Raw genomic sequence first — 13,382 nt, forward strand, 5'->3', positions numbered from 1 at the left:
GGGTAGTGTCCCTGCACAGGCACACAGGCATTGCCTCTGCAGGGCCCCGTGTGCCCTGGCCCAGCGCTCAGCCAAGTGCACGAGGAGGGGACTCTGCAGATCCGATGGCCAGCACAGTCCTCCAGCCCCGTTGAAGCCATGGGCAGATCTTCCTCCGACTGCAGCAAGAGCCAGATGCATCTCCTCTCCATGGGGCTAACTGGGATGGTTCTGGCCTAGGAAGGCACTCAGCCTTGCCACACACACACATGTCCGAAGGACTTTATGTAAAAACAACAGACGTTTCTGCACACACACATGGGGCCACGGGGATGTCCCTGCCCACCCAGCACGTGGGGAGCTGCTCCCGGCTTCCCCTCCCCAGACACAATTCACATTTTCCACATATTAAAAACAAACCAAGCACAGACACACAGCACATGCTGCGGGGCCGGCACTGTCCAGCCGCACACGTGGTCCTGGGTCCCACAGTGGGACGTCACAGTGAGTTGGGGCACGAGGGGTCTGTGGCCGCCCCCTCCTGCCCTCTGCATAGAGGGGGTCAGGGCCCCATGGAGCCGGGGCCCCACCAGCAGCCTCAGCCATGAACCATGTCTATCCCTGCAGAAGGGACACTGGGCTGGAGGGGCTGGACACCCCTCACACCCACAGCCACCAGTACCAAGGTGATGCCCAGGGAGCCCCAGGGAGTCCAGACCCCACTGGCCAGTGGGTGCTGCTGCAGGGAGCAGGTGCCAGGCTCTGGGCATGCACACACAGACAACAACGGACCCTTGCTGCGGTGCATGGTCTGGCAAGGCTCAGCAGAGCAGAGGCAGTTGTGGGTGAGGGCTTGGCTCTCATCCCCATCACACCACCGAGTCCTGGATCTCGGAGCCCAGGCGCACCCGAGGTCTTTGGCAGGCAGGAGACACCTCCACAAAGCTGTCCCGGACGTGGAGAGGCCTCTTCTCTGACTCAGAGAAGGTACGTGGGGGGCCTGGGGGCTCGTGCACGGGCGTACTCACGATGTAGTTGTCCTGCAGGGCTTGGTAGCCCTTGTGCTCAGGAGCTGTGCTGGGCAGGCTGCTGCCATTCAGAGGCAGGCTCTCCACTGGTTTGCGGGGTGGCTTCTGGTGCCTGCTAGGGTCACTGGGCTCCAGCAAAGCCTTCATGCCATCGCGGTGCCGGTGCAGGACAAAGAGGGCCAGCACAAGGACGGCAGCAGCAAAGAGCACACACATCACCAGGAACTCAGTCCAGTAGGTCTTGCCATCCAGCCGTGCCGCAGCATTGCCCACTGCTGAGGTGCTCCGGGATGTGCTGACCGTCTCCAGGGCATCGCGGCCAGCAGCCACCTTCCTGCCAGAGTCTGGTGGCCCATGGGCTGGCTCTTGCACGACCACGCAGTAAGTGGCCATCAGCTTGCGGAATCCCTCCTCCAGTGACCAGCACTCATAGGTGCCTGCACGCTCGGGGCTGCCCACCAGGATGAGGGCCCCATCGGGCAACACCAGGTAGGAGGCGTTGACAGATGCCCCGTCGTGCAGCCAGCGCCGTGAGGCCAGGTTGGAGAGCAGCCGGCACGGCAGCGGCCGCACTGCATTGGGCTGCAGCTGGATCCGCTGGCACGGGGCGCCTGAGGCTGCAGATAGAACCCATGCGGACATCAGGGAGGGGACATCAGCTGTGGGTAGGGGCCTGATGGGAGGGTGGTGGAGCAGGAGTCTGGGATGTGTTGGGGTCACCCAGACATGCACTCAGACAGCAGCACCAGCGGGAGCTCACCTGGGGGCAGGAAGATGCGGGGACGGGGCTGGGAGGCATTGGCCAGCTGGCAGAGCCGCTCTGTGTCAGCATCCTCGATGTCCTGAGCCCAGAGCCTGGGAACAGAGTGAGGGCAGGGCAATGGGGTGTTGTGGGGTGCAGGGGGATGGAGGAGGGTGCAGCACTTACCGTGGGTGTGCTGGAGGGTGTGGGGCGACCCTGCGGCAGGCACCCTGGCTCCAGGCGCAGAAGGGGTCCCGTGCCAGCACACATTCCCCACAGCTGCGGTACAGGCTGCAGTTGGCAAAGGGCACCTGGGCCACTGCTGCGTAGGTGGCTGCATAGACAAGGCCCTGTAGGAGGGGACACAGTGGGGTAACACAGTGAGGTCGGCTCCTGCACACCTCTGCCTTCCTAGGTCTCTGTCCCCCAGCCCAGAGACAGGACCTGCCCCAAGCAGGTTGAGCCCCCAGTGTCCCCCCCTTGCCCTGGCTCCTGCCTGGTCCTGGTCCAGCAGCAGCTGGAGAATGGGCTGCCCAGCAGGGAAGAGGCGGATCTCCTCAATGATGTGCACACCGTGGTTAACCCTCACAGCCTTGTGCAGCCGCCCGTCATCTGCAATCAGAGGGGTCGTGGTGAACAGGGCCGGGGTGCATGGCATACACCTTGCCCCATCAGCGCCCACCTGCACCCACCCGTGCCCAGGAAGAGGACATCGTAGGTGTTGTGCAGGCCCTGCGCACGGTGCACGCCGATCTGCTGGTAGCGCTGGTGGCTCTGCAGCAGCAGTGGCTGGCTGCGCACAGGGCTGTCCATCAGGAAGTGGTCCTTGATAAAGTTCAGCACCCGATCCGGCATCTGCAGCGACGAGTTGATCTTCAGGTGCCGTGTGTGGCTGGTGATGCACTGCAGGGAGAGGAACAGGTGCTCAGCAGGGCTTGGGGAAGTGGGCAGGTGTCATGCTGTGGCAGCCACTGGGACCGGGCAAGCAACGGGGCAGTGCTGTGTCCTGTGCTCAGGCAGGTGCCAAGGGAGAACCTACCATGCCTGGCCGAGGCTCTGGCACAGGGCCGGTGTCTGTGTACCACTGCTGCGTTTCTCGGTTCACTTCCTTGTAGAGCCCGCTGAAGGCACGCTGCACACTACGCATGGGGAAGGCGCAGACGGCCGAGCTGCCCAGCCCACCCTTGTTCCTGGTGGCGAGAGGCAGAGCACGTGGCAAGATTAGGCCTGGGCTCTGCTGAGCCCCCCGTGCTGCCCTGGGTCCCCCACCACTCACCACTGCGAGGTGAAGACACCATAGAAGAGCGTCTCCCTCCAGCGCAGGTCACCCGGGGTGAGCACAAAGATGTCTTGCAGCACGTTGAAGGGGAACCCATCCTCAGGGTGTGAGCAGAGCAGCTGTGCCTTCAGAAAGGTTGTCCACCGCCGCTGCAGCACACGCTCACCGCCCTGGTCCCCCTGCACAGCACAGCGGGTCAGGGTGCGATGCCCTGGCCGTGACCGCAGGGAACCCCAGGGGCTGAGTGAATGGAGCAAGGGTCCAGGCACCAAGAGTTGGAGATGTGCAGGATGGTCCCACACCCCCCCAACCCCAGCAGCAAGTCACAGCCCAGGCACAGCCCCATGCCCCCCTGCTGCCTTATGCCCACCTTGCACACGCGTGCGATGCGGGAGACGATGGTGTTCTCAAAATAGTCAAACTCCTTCCCAGTCTCACTGAAGAAGAAGTAGACCTTGTCATCGTCGCCCTCAGGGTTGCCGGCAGGGAGGCTCTCCCGCAGGTAGGCTGAGCCCACGAATGCTGGGTCTAGGAACACAAGGACCCTCAGCACTGCTGGCCCTGTCCCTTGCCTCCCACACCGTGGGGACAGGGACCCGACCAGCTGTACTAGCCCTGGCACTCACCCTGTAGCCAGTTGAGGGAGTTCTCGGTCTTGAGGGCGATGCGGCTCTCCTGGCTGCGAGAGATGGTCGGCTCGTTGCCCTGAAAGTTGCTGACAGTCCCAGCATAGAGCTCGCCATCTGCCAAAGACATATTCCCGCTGGGACCCGCCACGTGCCACCAGCAGGGCCCTGCTTCCTGCTGGGGTCTGTGATAGGCTGGCCTTGGCTCAGCTTGGCTGGTCAGATGCAGGGAGGGGGAGGCACAGGGAGGAGGGCAAAGGTCCCAGGGCACTGCAGGGAGGGTGAGGGTGCCAAGGTGGCACAGGGAGGGCAAGGATCCTGAAGCAGCACAGGGAGGAAGGCTGAGGGTCCCAGGCTGTTGTGCCTTACCGACCATGACAGCTGTGGAGCGGTACTCTGGGTCAAAGGGGCAGCGTCCCTTCCCGTCCTCCAATACCACCTTCCCCGATGCGTCCCGCTCTAGGCTGAAGTGCTGCACATTCTGCAGCAAGATGAGGCTGTGAGCCAGCAGCACCTGTCCCAGTGCCCAGGACCCCACTGGAGGGTCCTGATGGCGTGGGGGGACCTGCAGGAGATCCTGTTCCTGTACTCACAATGTATGCGCAGGCCGGGCTAAAGGCGCAGGTCCCACAGGTGTACAGGTGGGTGCTGTTCAGCTGTAGCAGCAGCTTGATGTAGTTGTGACAGTCCCTCTGTGGGGGTCAGAGGACCCAACTCAGCCCTTGGCTCAGGTATCTCACCCTGACCCACCCTGCACTGCCCACTCCCACCACAGCCCCCGATGCCTGCTGGCAATGGGGCTCACCTGGGGGTCCTTGCCCTTGAACACACACTGCTTCTTCTTCTCCTCATCTGCACTCCACACCAGCTGTGGAGAAGGGACAGTCACTGGGAACCCCCCCATCCCTTGCTGGTCCACACACACCTTCCTTGGGCTTGTCAACAGCAACCACATCCTCCCCACCTCAGACTCCAGCTAGTTGGGTGCCCCTTCCCTCCCCAAGGGCAGCCCAGCCCATCCCTGGCTCACCCTACGAACTGGGAAACCAGGCTGGAAGTTGCTGGTGTTGAGTGTGAGGAGCAGTTCCCGCGCCCCCAGGTAGAGGGTCCCACCGTCCAAGCTCAGCAGGAGGGCTGTGTAGTTGGACACACCAGGCGCCTCAAAGCGTCGCACCACTCTCTCGGCTGAGTCTGTGGGGTAAGAGCAACAGGCATCAGCCTTGTACTGGCACCTGACCCCCAGGACCTTCTGTGCAGCACCTTGGCCATACCACCCACCCGAAGCAACCAGGGCCAGATCCAGCTCTGTCCACACCACCAGACACACGTGGCACTGCACCAGCTGCAGCAAACTGTGCAGGGCAGGCACAAGGGCAGCCACGAGGCACCGCTGTGTCCGTATCCTGGCCCCGAGGACTGCCACAACATCCCTGCCTAGCACTGGGGGAGCTGCCCAGCCACATACAGTCCCAGGGCTCAGCCCTGCAGCATGGGAGGCTCAGCCCAACCTAGGCCCACAGGGATCAGCAGGGACAAATGAGAGCTGGAAGCATCTTCCTGCCCCAGCCCAGAGCGCTCAGCCTCTGCCAGACACAGGGCTCAGCCCAGTGCTGCGGGAGCTGGATGTGGGGCTCAGCCCAGTGCTGTCCACCCTGGCCCTTGGGGCTCAGCCCATGCTGGACACGGGGCAGTGGCCATGCTGAGTCAGGGAGCATCTGTCCTGATCCGTCTCATCCCATCCCATCCTGTCCCGCGTGGGTGGCCTGGCCCCGGAAGCCCTTCCTCTCCTACCGCTGCTCTGAATCAGATGGGCCTGGCTGTGTGAGCAGGACACGTCGGGCTGACTCATGCTGCCAACTCCCTGACCCCTGACACTCTGGGGACTCACACACCTCCCCCAACCCCCTACCTGCTCCCAGAGTCCCCCCAGGATAGCCCAAGAGCTCTTGCCAGGCCCTGCCTAGTGAGAGGAGGCTCCTAGGGCTCGAGGAGCTGTGGGGCAATGGTGCTGTGGGGTGGGACCCCGTGGCTCTCACCTCCCATTGATCCACAAACCCCCCATGCCTCTAGATGGGGCAGAATCTCCCCCATTCCGGGGGGCTCAGCTGGCCCCTGTCCCAGCACCAGCCCAGCTCTCCCACAGTGGTGCAGAGAGGAGGAAGCCAAAGCCCTGGGGCACCCCGTGAGAGGGGTCCTGCACCACAGTGGTGGGGTGATGCTGCGAGTGGTGGGCATGGCAGCGGAGGGGCAGCAGGGCCCCTGTGCCCTGCAGAGCTGTGTTGGCATGGGGAGAGAGCTGCTGGTGTGGCTGCCAGAGACCTGTCAGGACACGACCTGCTTCTTCCAGACAAACCTGCTGCAGGCACATCCAGTGCTCCCAGGGGAGCAGCTCCCAGCTCCTCCCTCCCACCAACTGCAGCCCCATGCGGCCACACTCCATGGGAGCCACCACCAGGCACACACCAGCCACTGGCCTGTGCTCCCTGCCCAGCTCCTCCTGCATTGCTGGGGTCCAGGCCGGGATCCCTAGGCACTGCCAATGGCTGCATCCCCACAGCTCCCACAGCCTTACAGGTGTGCAGAGCACGGGCAGAACCGGTCTGTGCAGGCAGGGCCAGGCAGCATGGCTCAACACAGCCCAGCACGGCATGGCACGATGCCAAGCTGGTCATCTCACTGGGTCCCAGCCTCCTGTCCAGCTCACTGGGTCCCACGTCTGCTGGTGCCACCACGGCCGTGGCCGTCAGTCACGGGAGCACGTGGTGGGGCCACATCTACACCAGTGAGCCGCAGCGTGCTGAGCCAGGGAGTGCTTCCAGCTGCCCAAACCATGGCACCCTCCCAGGCCACTCAGTACAGGACAGGATGGGCTTCGCTGGCCGGCAGCAGCTGGATCCAGCCACCTTCTGGCAGCACAGCCAGCCCAGACACCCGTGGGCAGCTCCCACACATGGCACAGCTGCCAGGGCTGAGCCCAAGGAGGGTGCCCCACTGCTCATCCGCCCTGTGCCAGCTGCTGGCTGGGGGGTCTCTGCAGGGCAGGAGGGAGCTGCAACCAGGCCCCCCTCTCGTGATGGCTCTGCCTGGCCAAGCACCCTCACGGATGTCCTTCCCTGGCCCCTGCCCAGTACAGCCCACAGCACTCTGGGGCCATGTGGCTGACGAGTGGCTGCATGGGGGCTCAGAGCTGTCCGGAGCCGAGCACTGCACACTAAGGGGCTGCGGCATGTCCCCCACCCCAGGGACATGCTGAGCAGGAAGGAAGCCCACGGGCAGAGTCCCCCGGCCGGCTCAGCCCACCCTATCTTGTACACAACACGGCTGCCACCACTGCCCTGCGTGCGGAGGCACAAGTACCCCCGGGTGCCCCAGACACGCCCACCGTCGGTGCGGGTCTGGACACAGGGGTGCGTGTCCCTACACCCCGCAGCATCCCCGGTGCTCTGCCCCAGCCCTTGATCCATGTCCCGCTGACAGGGTGTTCCCCGCGTCCCGGGGACTGGCCGGGCTTGCAGCCTCGGCACTGTCACACGGCTTCTCCACGCGGCGTGGAGAGCCCAGGGAGACGCGGGACGCTCCGCCGCGCCAGGGGAGACGCCAGCTCGAGCCCTCGGCGGGGGCTGACCGCCCTTCAGCCCGCGGACCCTCACCCCCCGAAGGCCAGCGGACACTCACCGTAGGGCAGGCTGACCCGCGGGACAGGCTCCGGAGCCGCCGAGAGCAGCAGCGCCGCCAGGACCGGCAGCACTGGCCGCGCTGCCATCCCGACCGAGCCGCGGGGCTCCGCCGAGGCCACGAAGCCGCCCGGGAGCTGCAGACCTGCGGGGAGAGAAGGCGCTCAGAGCCTTGGTACGGTATGGCACGGCACGGCACGGCACGACCCCGCCGCTCACCCGCCCAGCGCCGCCCCCGCCCGCCCCGGCCCCGGGGCTGCCCGCCCGCCGCTCGGCACCGGGCGTAGCAGCCATGCACGGAGCCCCGCCCTGCCGGACCGAACAGACCGGACCGAACCTTACTGATCTGTCCCCGAGCCGTAGCGAGCCGTTCCCGTTCCCGGCCGTACCGATCCGCTCCAGCTGCCCCAGCCCCGCCGGTGCCCCCGGCGGGGTGGGCCGCTCGGAAGAGGAGGCGGACGGTTCACCGTCGGCACCGCCCCCACCCCGCCCCAGTGGGACTCGGCCCCAGCCCCCGCCCCGCGGCCGTCATGGCCCGGAGGGGATGGGGCTTTGTCCCCGGCGCTAGCGGCAGCCGGGGGCTCCCTGCATCCTCCTCCATCCCCGTGGCAGGGAATGCCGGTGGGCCCGGGATCCCAGGGGGTGGTCCGGGAGGAGCTGGCTGGGAGTATCTGGCAGTCCCCGGAAAGGCTGTCCCGGAGGTTTCTGTCTATCCCGGGAAAGCTCGGCCCCATGGCTACTACCAGATCCGCCCCCTAGTCCCTCAGCTCACGCTGTGCCCCATGACCACTCTGCTGTGACTGGGGGCTCTGCCCGGCACAGCCCAGCGCTCCCTGCCCTCCCTCGGGAGCCATGGGGTACCACGGGGTGCCTGTGCCAGCCCCACCACGGGCAGACCTGGCCGGTACCAATGTCCACACCGGCAGCACCCAGCAACGGCAACATATCCCTGCCAGCCTCTGTGCCCATCCCAGGGGTCCCGGTGTGGCCATGCCACCAAGCAGCTAGTGCTGGGCAAGATCCTCTGCCTGGCCCTCAGTGGGCTCTCTCCCTGGTCGGGGTGTGGGAAGGGCTCACAGCCCCCACAGCCCTCAGAGCACTGCCCACCTGGGCAGCTCCCATGCAACTGTTATCAATGACAACTCCTTGTATTGCCATGGCAACAGGGGGACAGGGGGACAGAGGGTTGGGGTCAGGGGATTCCCCTGCAGCAGGCAGTTCTTCCAGGGCCTGGGTACCCAGTACTGCCCTCCCAATGCGGGGCAGAACTTCCCGTGTCCTTCTCGATAGGTTCTAGCCCTGGACCCCAACGGTGGGACCCACTCTGAGCCCCCTGCCTGGGAGAAACACTCCCCACACTCTTGGGACAACTGTATCCACATTCGGATGTCTTTGCCCACACTCTTGGGACAGCTGTGCCCACACTCCCATGCTCTGCCCGCTTGGCACTGCCAGACAGTGCCCGCTCACAGGTCATACCTGATGTCCAGGGGCTGGAGCTGTGGGGTGCCCCTCCACCCCACCTCGACCTTGCTCCCTTCCTGTTCCCACTGCTCCCGCTGTGCTTGATGGAGCCCAACGTTCCTTCCCAGGCCTGGGACAGCCCCACAGCTCCACCCCAGCCTTATCAGCACCCTTTGCCCGGGAAGTGCCACAGACGGACAGGACTCTAGTCACCAAACCAAGCATGTCACCCTGAATGGGATGGGAGCAGGCACTCACCCTGCAGGGTGGGAGCAGGCACTCATCCTGCCCCATGCCACCTCACAGCATCTTGGGGGGCTCCAGGGACCTGGCTGTCACCTGTGCATGGCCGTGAGAGTGTTGTGTCAACACTCCAGTGTGATGGCATGCAGCGAGGACAGGAGCCCTGGAGGGGAGGGCAGCTGCTATGGGGTGGGCAGGGAGGGCAGGAGCAGGAGGGAAGGGAAGGGGCAGGCAGGGAGGAAAAGGAGGGCAGGAACAGGCAGGGAGGGAGGGCAAGAACAGGCAGCAGAACCAGGCCAGAGCCTGTGCCTTTAAGTGCTGCTCCAGCGCTGCTGGCAGCCAGTGCTGTTTACGCCAAACTCCCATTTATCTCCTGTCCTGCCCACGCAGCTGCCAGCGGGGCAGCGCCGGGGGCACTCGCAGCACCCTGCCCTGCTCTGCACCCGCGCAGGCCTGTGCACGCCCCACGCCCTGCTGCAGGCACTGGCAGGGCCAGGTGGCTGTGCCACCCTCCCTGCCCGCTGCTGGCAACGGGGAAACCTCTCTGGGTGTCTGGGCAGCACCAAAACCTGTGGCCTGGGGTCAGCAGGCAGGTGGGGCGGTGGTTTCTGCACCAAATTCCCACGCCAGCACCTGCCACCCTGCTCCTGCCGGCAGTAGGTGCCTGGGAAGGTGGTGATGGAGCCGGATGCTGCTGCTGCCTGCAGAGAGCGGGGACAGGGCTGTGTGTGTCTCGACGCTGCTGCTGCCCACAAGCTCCCACCTTCCTCCACAGCCTGCCCCAGCACGGCTGGCAGCGCGGGCACAGCCCCTGCTCAGAGACCCACAGCCGGCTCGCACACAAGCCCACACACCCGGGCTCTTCCCACCTTCCAGGGCTCACACGCCCCCGGTTCGGCTGGCTGCTGGGAGCTGCCAGACAGCACCCAGCAGTCCCTCCTCTCAGCCGTGCACACGCACAGTATGCGAGCACGCATGCATGCACACCTGCAGCGTGCGGCTGCGGGCCCTGCACTGTCACACAGATGCTCCAGCCGCAGCTGCTCAGCGCCGGCTGCTCAGCGATTGCGGGTCTCCTGGAGCGGGGATACCCAGCGGCATGGCCGCGGCTGGAGCATGGCGCAAGCACACGGCTCCGCTTTGCTGCGACCCGACAGCCTCCTGGGAGGAGCCTCAAGCAGGACGAGGGGCTGGGGCAGCCTCTGGCCCGCAGCCTAACAGGGCTTCCCGATGGGGCCCCGGAGCATCCCCCATTTCATGTGCACCGGCTGTGACATCCTGCCCAAACCAAGGGCCTCCCACGGGGCCAAGCTGGGCTGCACCTATACCTCTGGCCCACCGTCGGCTGGGGACCTCCTGGCTGGGGTGCTGGTGCTGTCCGATGGTAGCACACAGCCAGCCCCCTACTGCCCCACAGCGTCCCTTTCCCCCGGCAGGGCACTGTGGGAGACCTGCACCCAGGGCACTGAGCACCCCACAGCACATGCCTGTCTCATTGCTCCCATTGCTCCTGCACAATCTCACACTCAGTTCTGAGGACCACAGGGTATCCCCCACAGTCCAGCTGTCCCCCAGGGTGCCAGTACCTGCCTGCACCCTCGCATTGCCTGCCTGGGGTGCTGCAGGATACACAGGGTGGTGCCCTAGGCCTCCACTCCTTGCTGGGCAGCACTGGCACAGGGCAGGGAAGAGTCAGAAGGAAGCCCAGCCAGTGACCACCCCTGGGGGGCAGCGAGGTAATGGGCTCTGAGCACAGGCATGTTGGCTCCCTGGAGCGCAGGAATGGGGGGTTCTGGATAACAGATGGATGCCCCCTTCCCAGCTGGTCATGACTCTGCAGAGCCCAAACCAGCACTGGTCTCCTCAGCTCCACATCACCCTTGGTCCTGTGGCACCCTTGCTACCCTTACCCCAGTGCTCCCTGGGGTCAGAGGGGCTGCCAGCCCCCCAAGCAGCCCCAGGCTCAGCTGGAGCAGGGCCCATGGGGTGACCCAAAAGCTCATGGGACCCTGACCCTCCCTGTGCCCAAAGACCAGGGGCTGCCTGGGCACCAACACCTCCTCAGGTGCTGTGGCCACATGTCTGGGACACACAGCACACGTGCACTGCACAGGTGTCCAGGTGTACATCACACACACGGGACATGCTGCACACACGCGTGTCCGAGTCCTGAGCATGCACTAACATGCCTCCCTGTGAGCAGCCTGTGATGCCTGTCCCGAGCACCATGCGTGTGCTTCCGCACCCTCGGCCGAGCCCTGGCGTACGCACACCCGGCACATGTAAACACACGCAGCGAGGTCACGGGGTGTTCACGCCCTGGGCGGCAAACACATGTCTGGGAACAGGCTGTGGGAACGGCCCCTGGTGTGCCTGCACCCTGCACACACAGCACACACATACACAAGCACGCTTGCACACGCACGTACACGCCTACACAGGCATACTCACCAACACACAGAGTCAAACTCACAGAGGCACGCCCAGGTGCACACACACACACAGAGTCACACGCCGATGCACACGCACTGTCATTCACACGCACAGCCACACACAGTCACACACACGCACATTCGCACATGCACACACGCACATCCACATGCACTCCCACCCCTCCGCAACCCTCCGCGCCCAAGGGACCTCCGTGCACGTGCACACGCCGCCCCTCGCACAGCCCCTGTGCACGCGCACCCGCACATCCGCGCACCCGCACGCAGCCGCCGCACACCCCTTGCACACTCGCTCCTCTCACACACATCCCTTGCCCGTGCCCGGTGCCGCCCCGCTGCTCACCCGCTCGGCGGCTGCGAAGCGCGGCGGGAGCCGCCGGCAGCGGGGGCGGCTCCGGGGTGTTTCCCCCCCCCCGGCGGTGCGAGGCTGTGCGGGGGCGGCTCCGGGGGGCTCCGCCCGCAGCACAACAAAGGGCCGCCCCGCCCCTCCCCTCCCCGTCCTGCCCCGCCCCGGCCCCGCCACCGCCGCTGGCCCCGCCACCGCCACCGCGCCGGGGGCCCCGGGGAAGCAGGGCTGGGGGCGGCTGCTCCTGGCTGCGGGTCATCCCCAGTTCTGGAGGGGCCTGTCTGTGCCCCCCTGCGGTTTCTGGGATGACACCGGCCCCAGTGGGGTCATGCTGGTGTGCCCAGGACTGCGTGTCTCAGCTCCCCCAGCACACTGAGGGGCTCCCAGCATCGTGGGGCTATTGGGGAGCATGGTTTGGGGGGCAGCACCCACTGGGGGCTCTTGCATGGCGCTGGTACCTGTGCACACAGCCCCAGGCATCATGGCGAGATCCTTGTGGTGATAGGCAGCTCTGGAAGTTTTGGGGTAACTCATGGGTCTGGGCACCTCGCGGCAACATGTGGCTCTGCGGGGTTCAGGGATACCACGGCCATGGGTGTCCCTTCAGTGGCACACTTGGAGCTGGTGGCTGGCGGCTGGGTGTCAGCAGTACCCAGAATTGCTGTGATCATGAGTACCGAAACACTGTGCTGGGCAGGCAGGAGTCCCCCAGGGAGTCCCGGGCAGGGTCATGCTGGCAGCCCCAGGAGGTCTGATGGTTGCCGAAGGGGGGACAGAGCCCCCATTCCAGCCTGCCGGCCAGCAGCTCTGGCCAGTGCTGGGGGTTCTTGCATTTGAGGGCAGCACAAGGAAACACGGCCCCTGTCAGCCCATCAGTTCCCCCTCCACGGCCAGACACAGCTCCCCCACCATGACCTTGGTCATGCTCTGGCTGGGACATGTCACTCCCTGAGGTCCCGGCCCCACAACCAGCCCTGCCAGCACTCTGGTGTCCCCAGGGCGGCCACGCTGGGGACACAGGAGTGGCACAGCCAGGGCGGGTGGTTGGGCTGCGGCCAGGGATGAACGGGTGGTGCCTTTGTTTGGGGCCTTCCCTGGGCCTGTGCCACATGGCTGCTCTTGTCCTTTCCTTGCAGGGGGACTGCTGCCGCGCTGGCCTGACCTCGTCCTGCCAGCGCCGCGGTCACTGGGCGGCTCCAACCGCGGGGCCAGGGCAAGGGCAGCCAGAGGGGCAGCTGGGGCGGCGGCCAGGCAGCCCCTGAGCAGTGCTGGCGTTTGGCCGCAGGGCTGCCGGCAGGACGGGGTGCCACGGGGAGGGCAGTGGGAGTGGGGACACCCAGGACTCCGGACCACTGGATGCTGACCCCTCCCTGCCCCCCTGCCACTGCAGTCCCGCGGCTCCTGCTCTGGTTAATGTTAAAACCAGGCAGACGTCAACGACTGCCACAGCTCCCTCAGCCCCTCCGCAGGAGGCTGCCAGCTCCAGGGCTGTTTTTCCTTCTGGAGCGGGATCTGCCCGTCCCATGTGGCTAAAAAAAGCCATCGGCTTGG

At 65.6% G+C, this 13,382-nt stretch overlaps 1 protein-coding gene across 5 annotated transcripts; it reads right to left on the reverse strand.

The window, feature by feature from the left end:
- Positions 1-625: 625 nt before the first annotated feature.
- On the reverse strand, positions 626-11,953 carry SEMA4B (semaphorin 4B). Of its 5 annotated transcripts, none has more exons than XM_085070144.1 (15): positions 11,829-11,953; positions 7,330-7,473; positions 4,685-4,845; positions 4,460-4,522; positions 4,248-4,346; positions 4,024-4,135; positions 3,655-3,771; positions 3,399-3,556; positions 3,026-3,207; positions 2,789-2,939; positions 2,442-2,652; positions 2,246-2,361; positions 1,936-2,099; positions 1,768-1,862; positions 626-1,624 (listed from the first exon to the last, which is right to left on the reverse strand). In XM_085070144.1, exons 2-15 carry the CDS (start codon positions 7,415-7,417, stop codon positions 849-851), a joined length of 2,493 nt encoding a protein of 830 aa, XP_084926270.1. In that variant the 5' UTR covers positions 7,418-7,473; positions 11,829-11,953; the 3' UTR covers positions 626-848. The 5 variants fall into 5 exon arrangements, with proteins under 5 accessions (XP_084926270.1, XP_084926271.1, XP_084926272.1 ...); XM_085070145.1 differs by lacking the exon at positions 11,829-11,953 and adding an exon at positions 9,051-9,070; XM_085070146.1 differs by lacking the exon at positions 11,829-11,953 and adding an exon at positions 8,808-8,941.
- Between the last annotated feature and the right edge of the window lie 1,429 nt (positions 11,954-13,382).

This window comes from Lichenostomus cassidix, chromosome 10 (assembly GCF_008360975.1).
Source record: "Lichenostomus cassidix isolate B80296 chromosome 10, HeHo_3.0, whole genome shotgun sequence".
In the NCBI taxonomy this organism is placed as follows: domain Eukaryota; kingdom Metazoa; phylum Chordata; class Aves; order Passeriformes; family Meliphagidae; genus Lichenostomus; species Lichenostomus cassidix.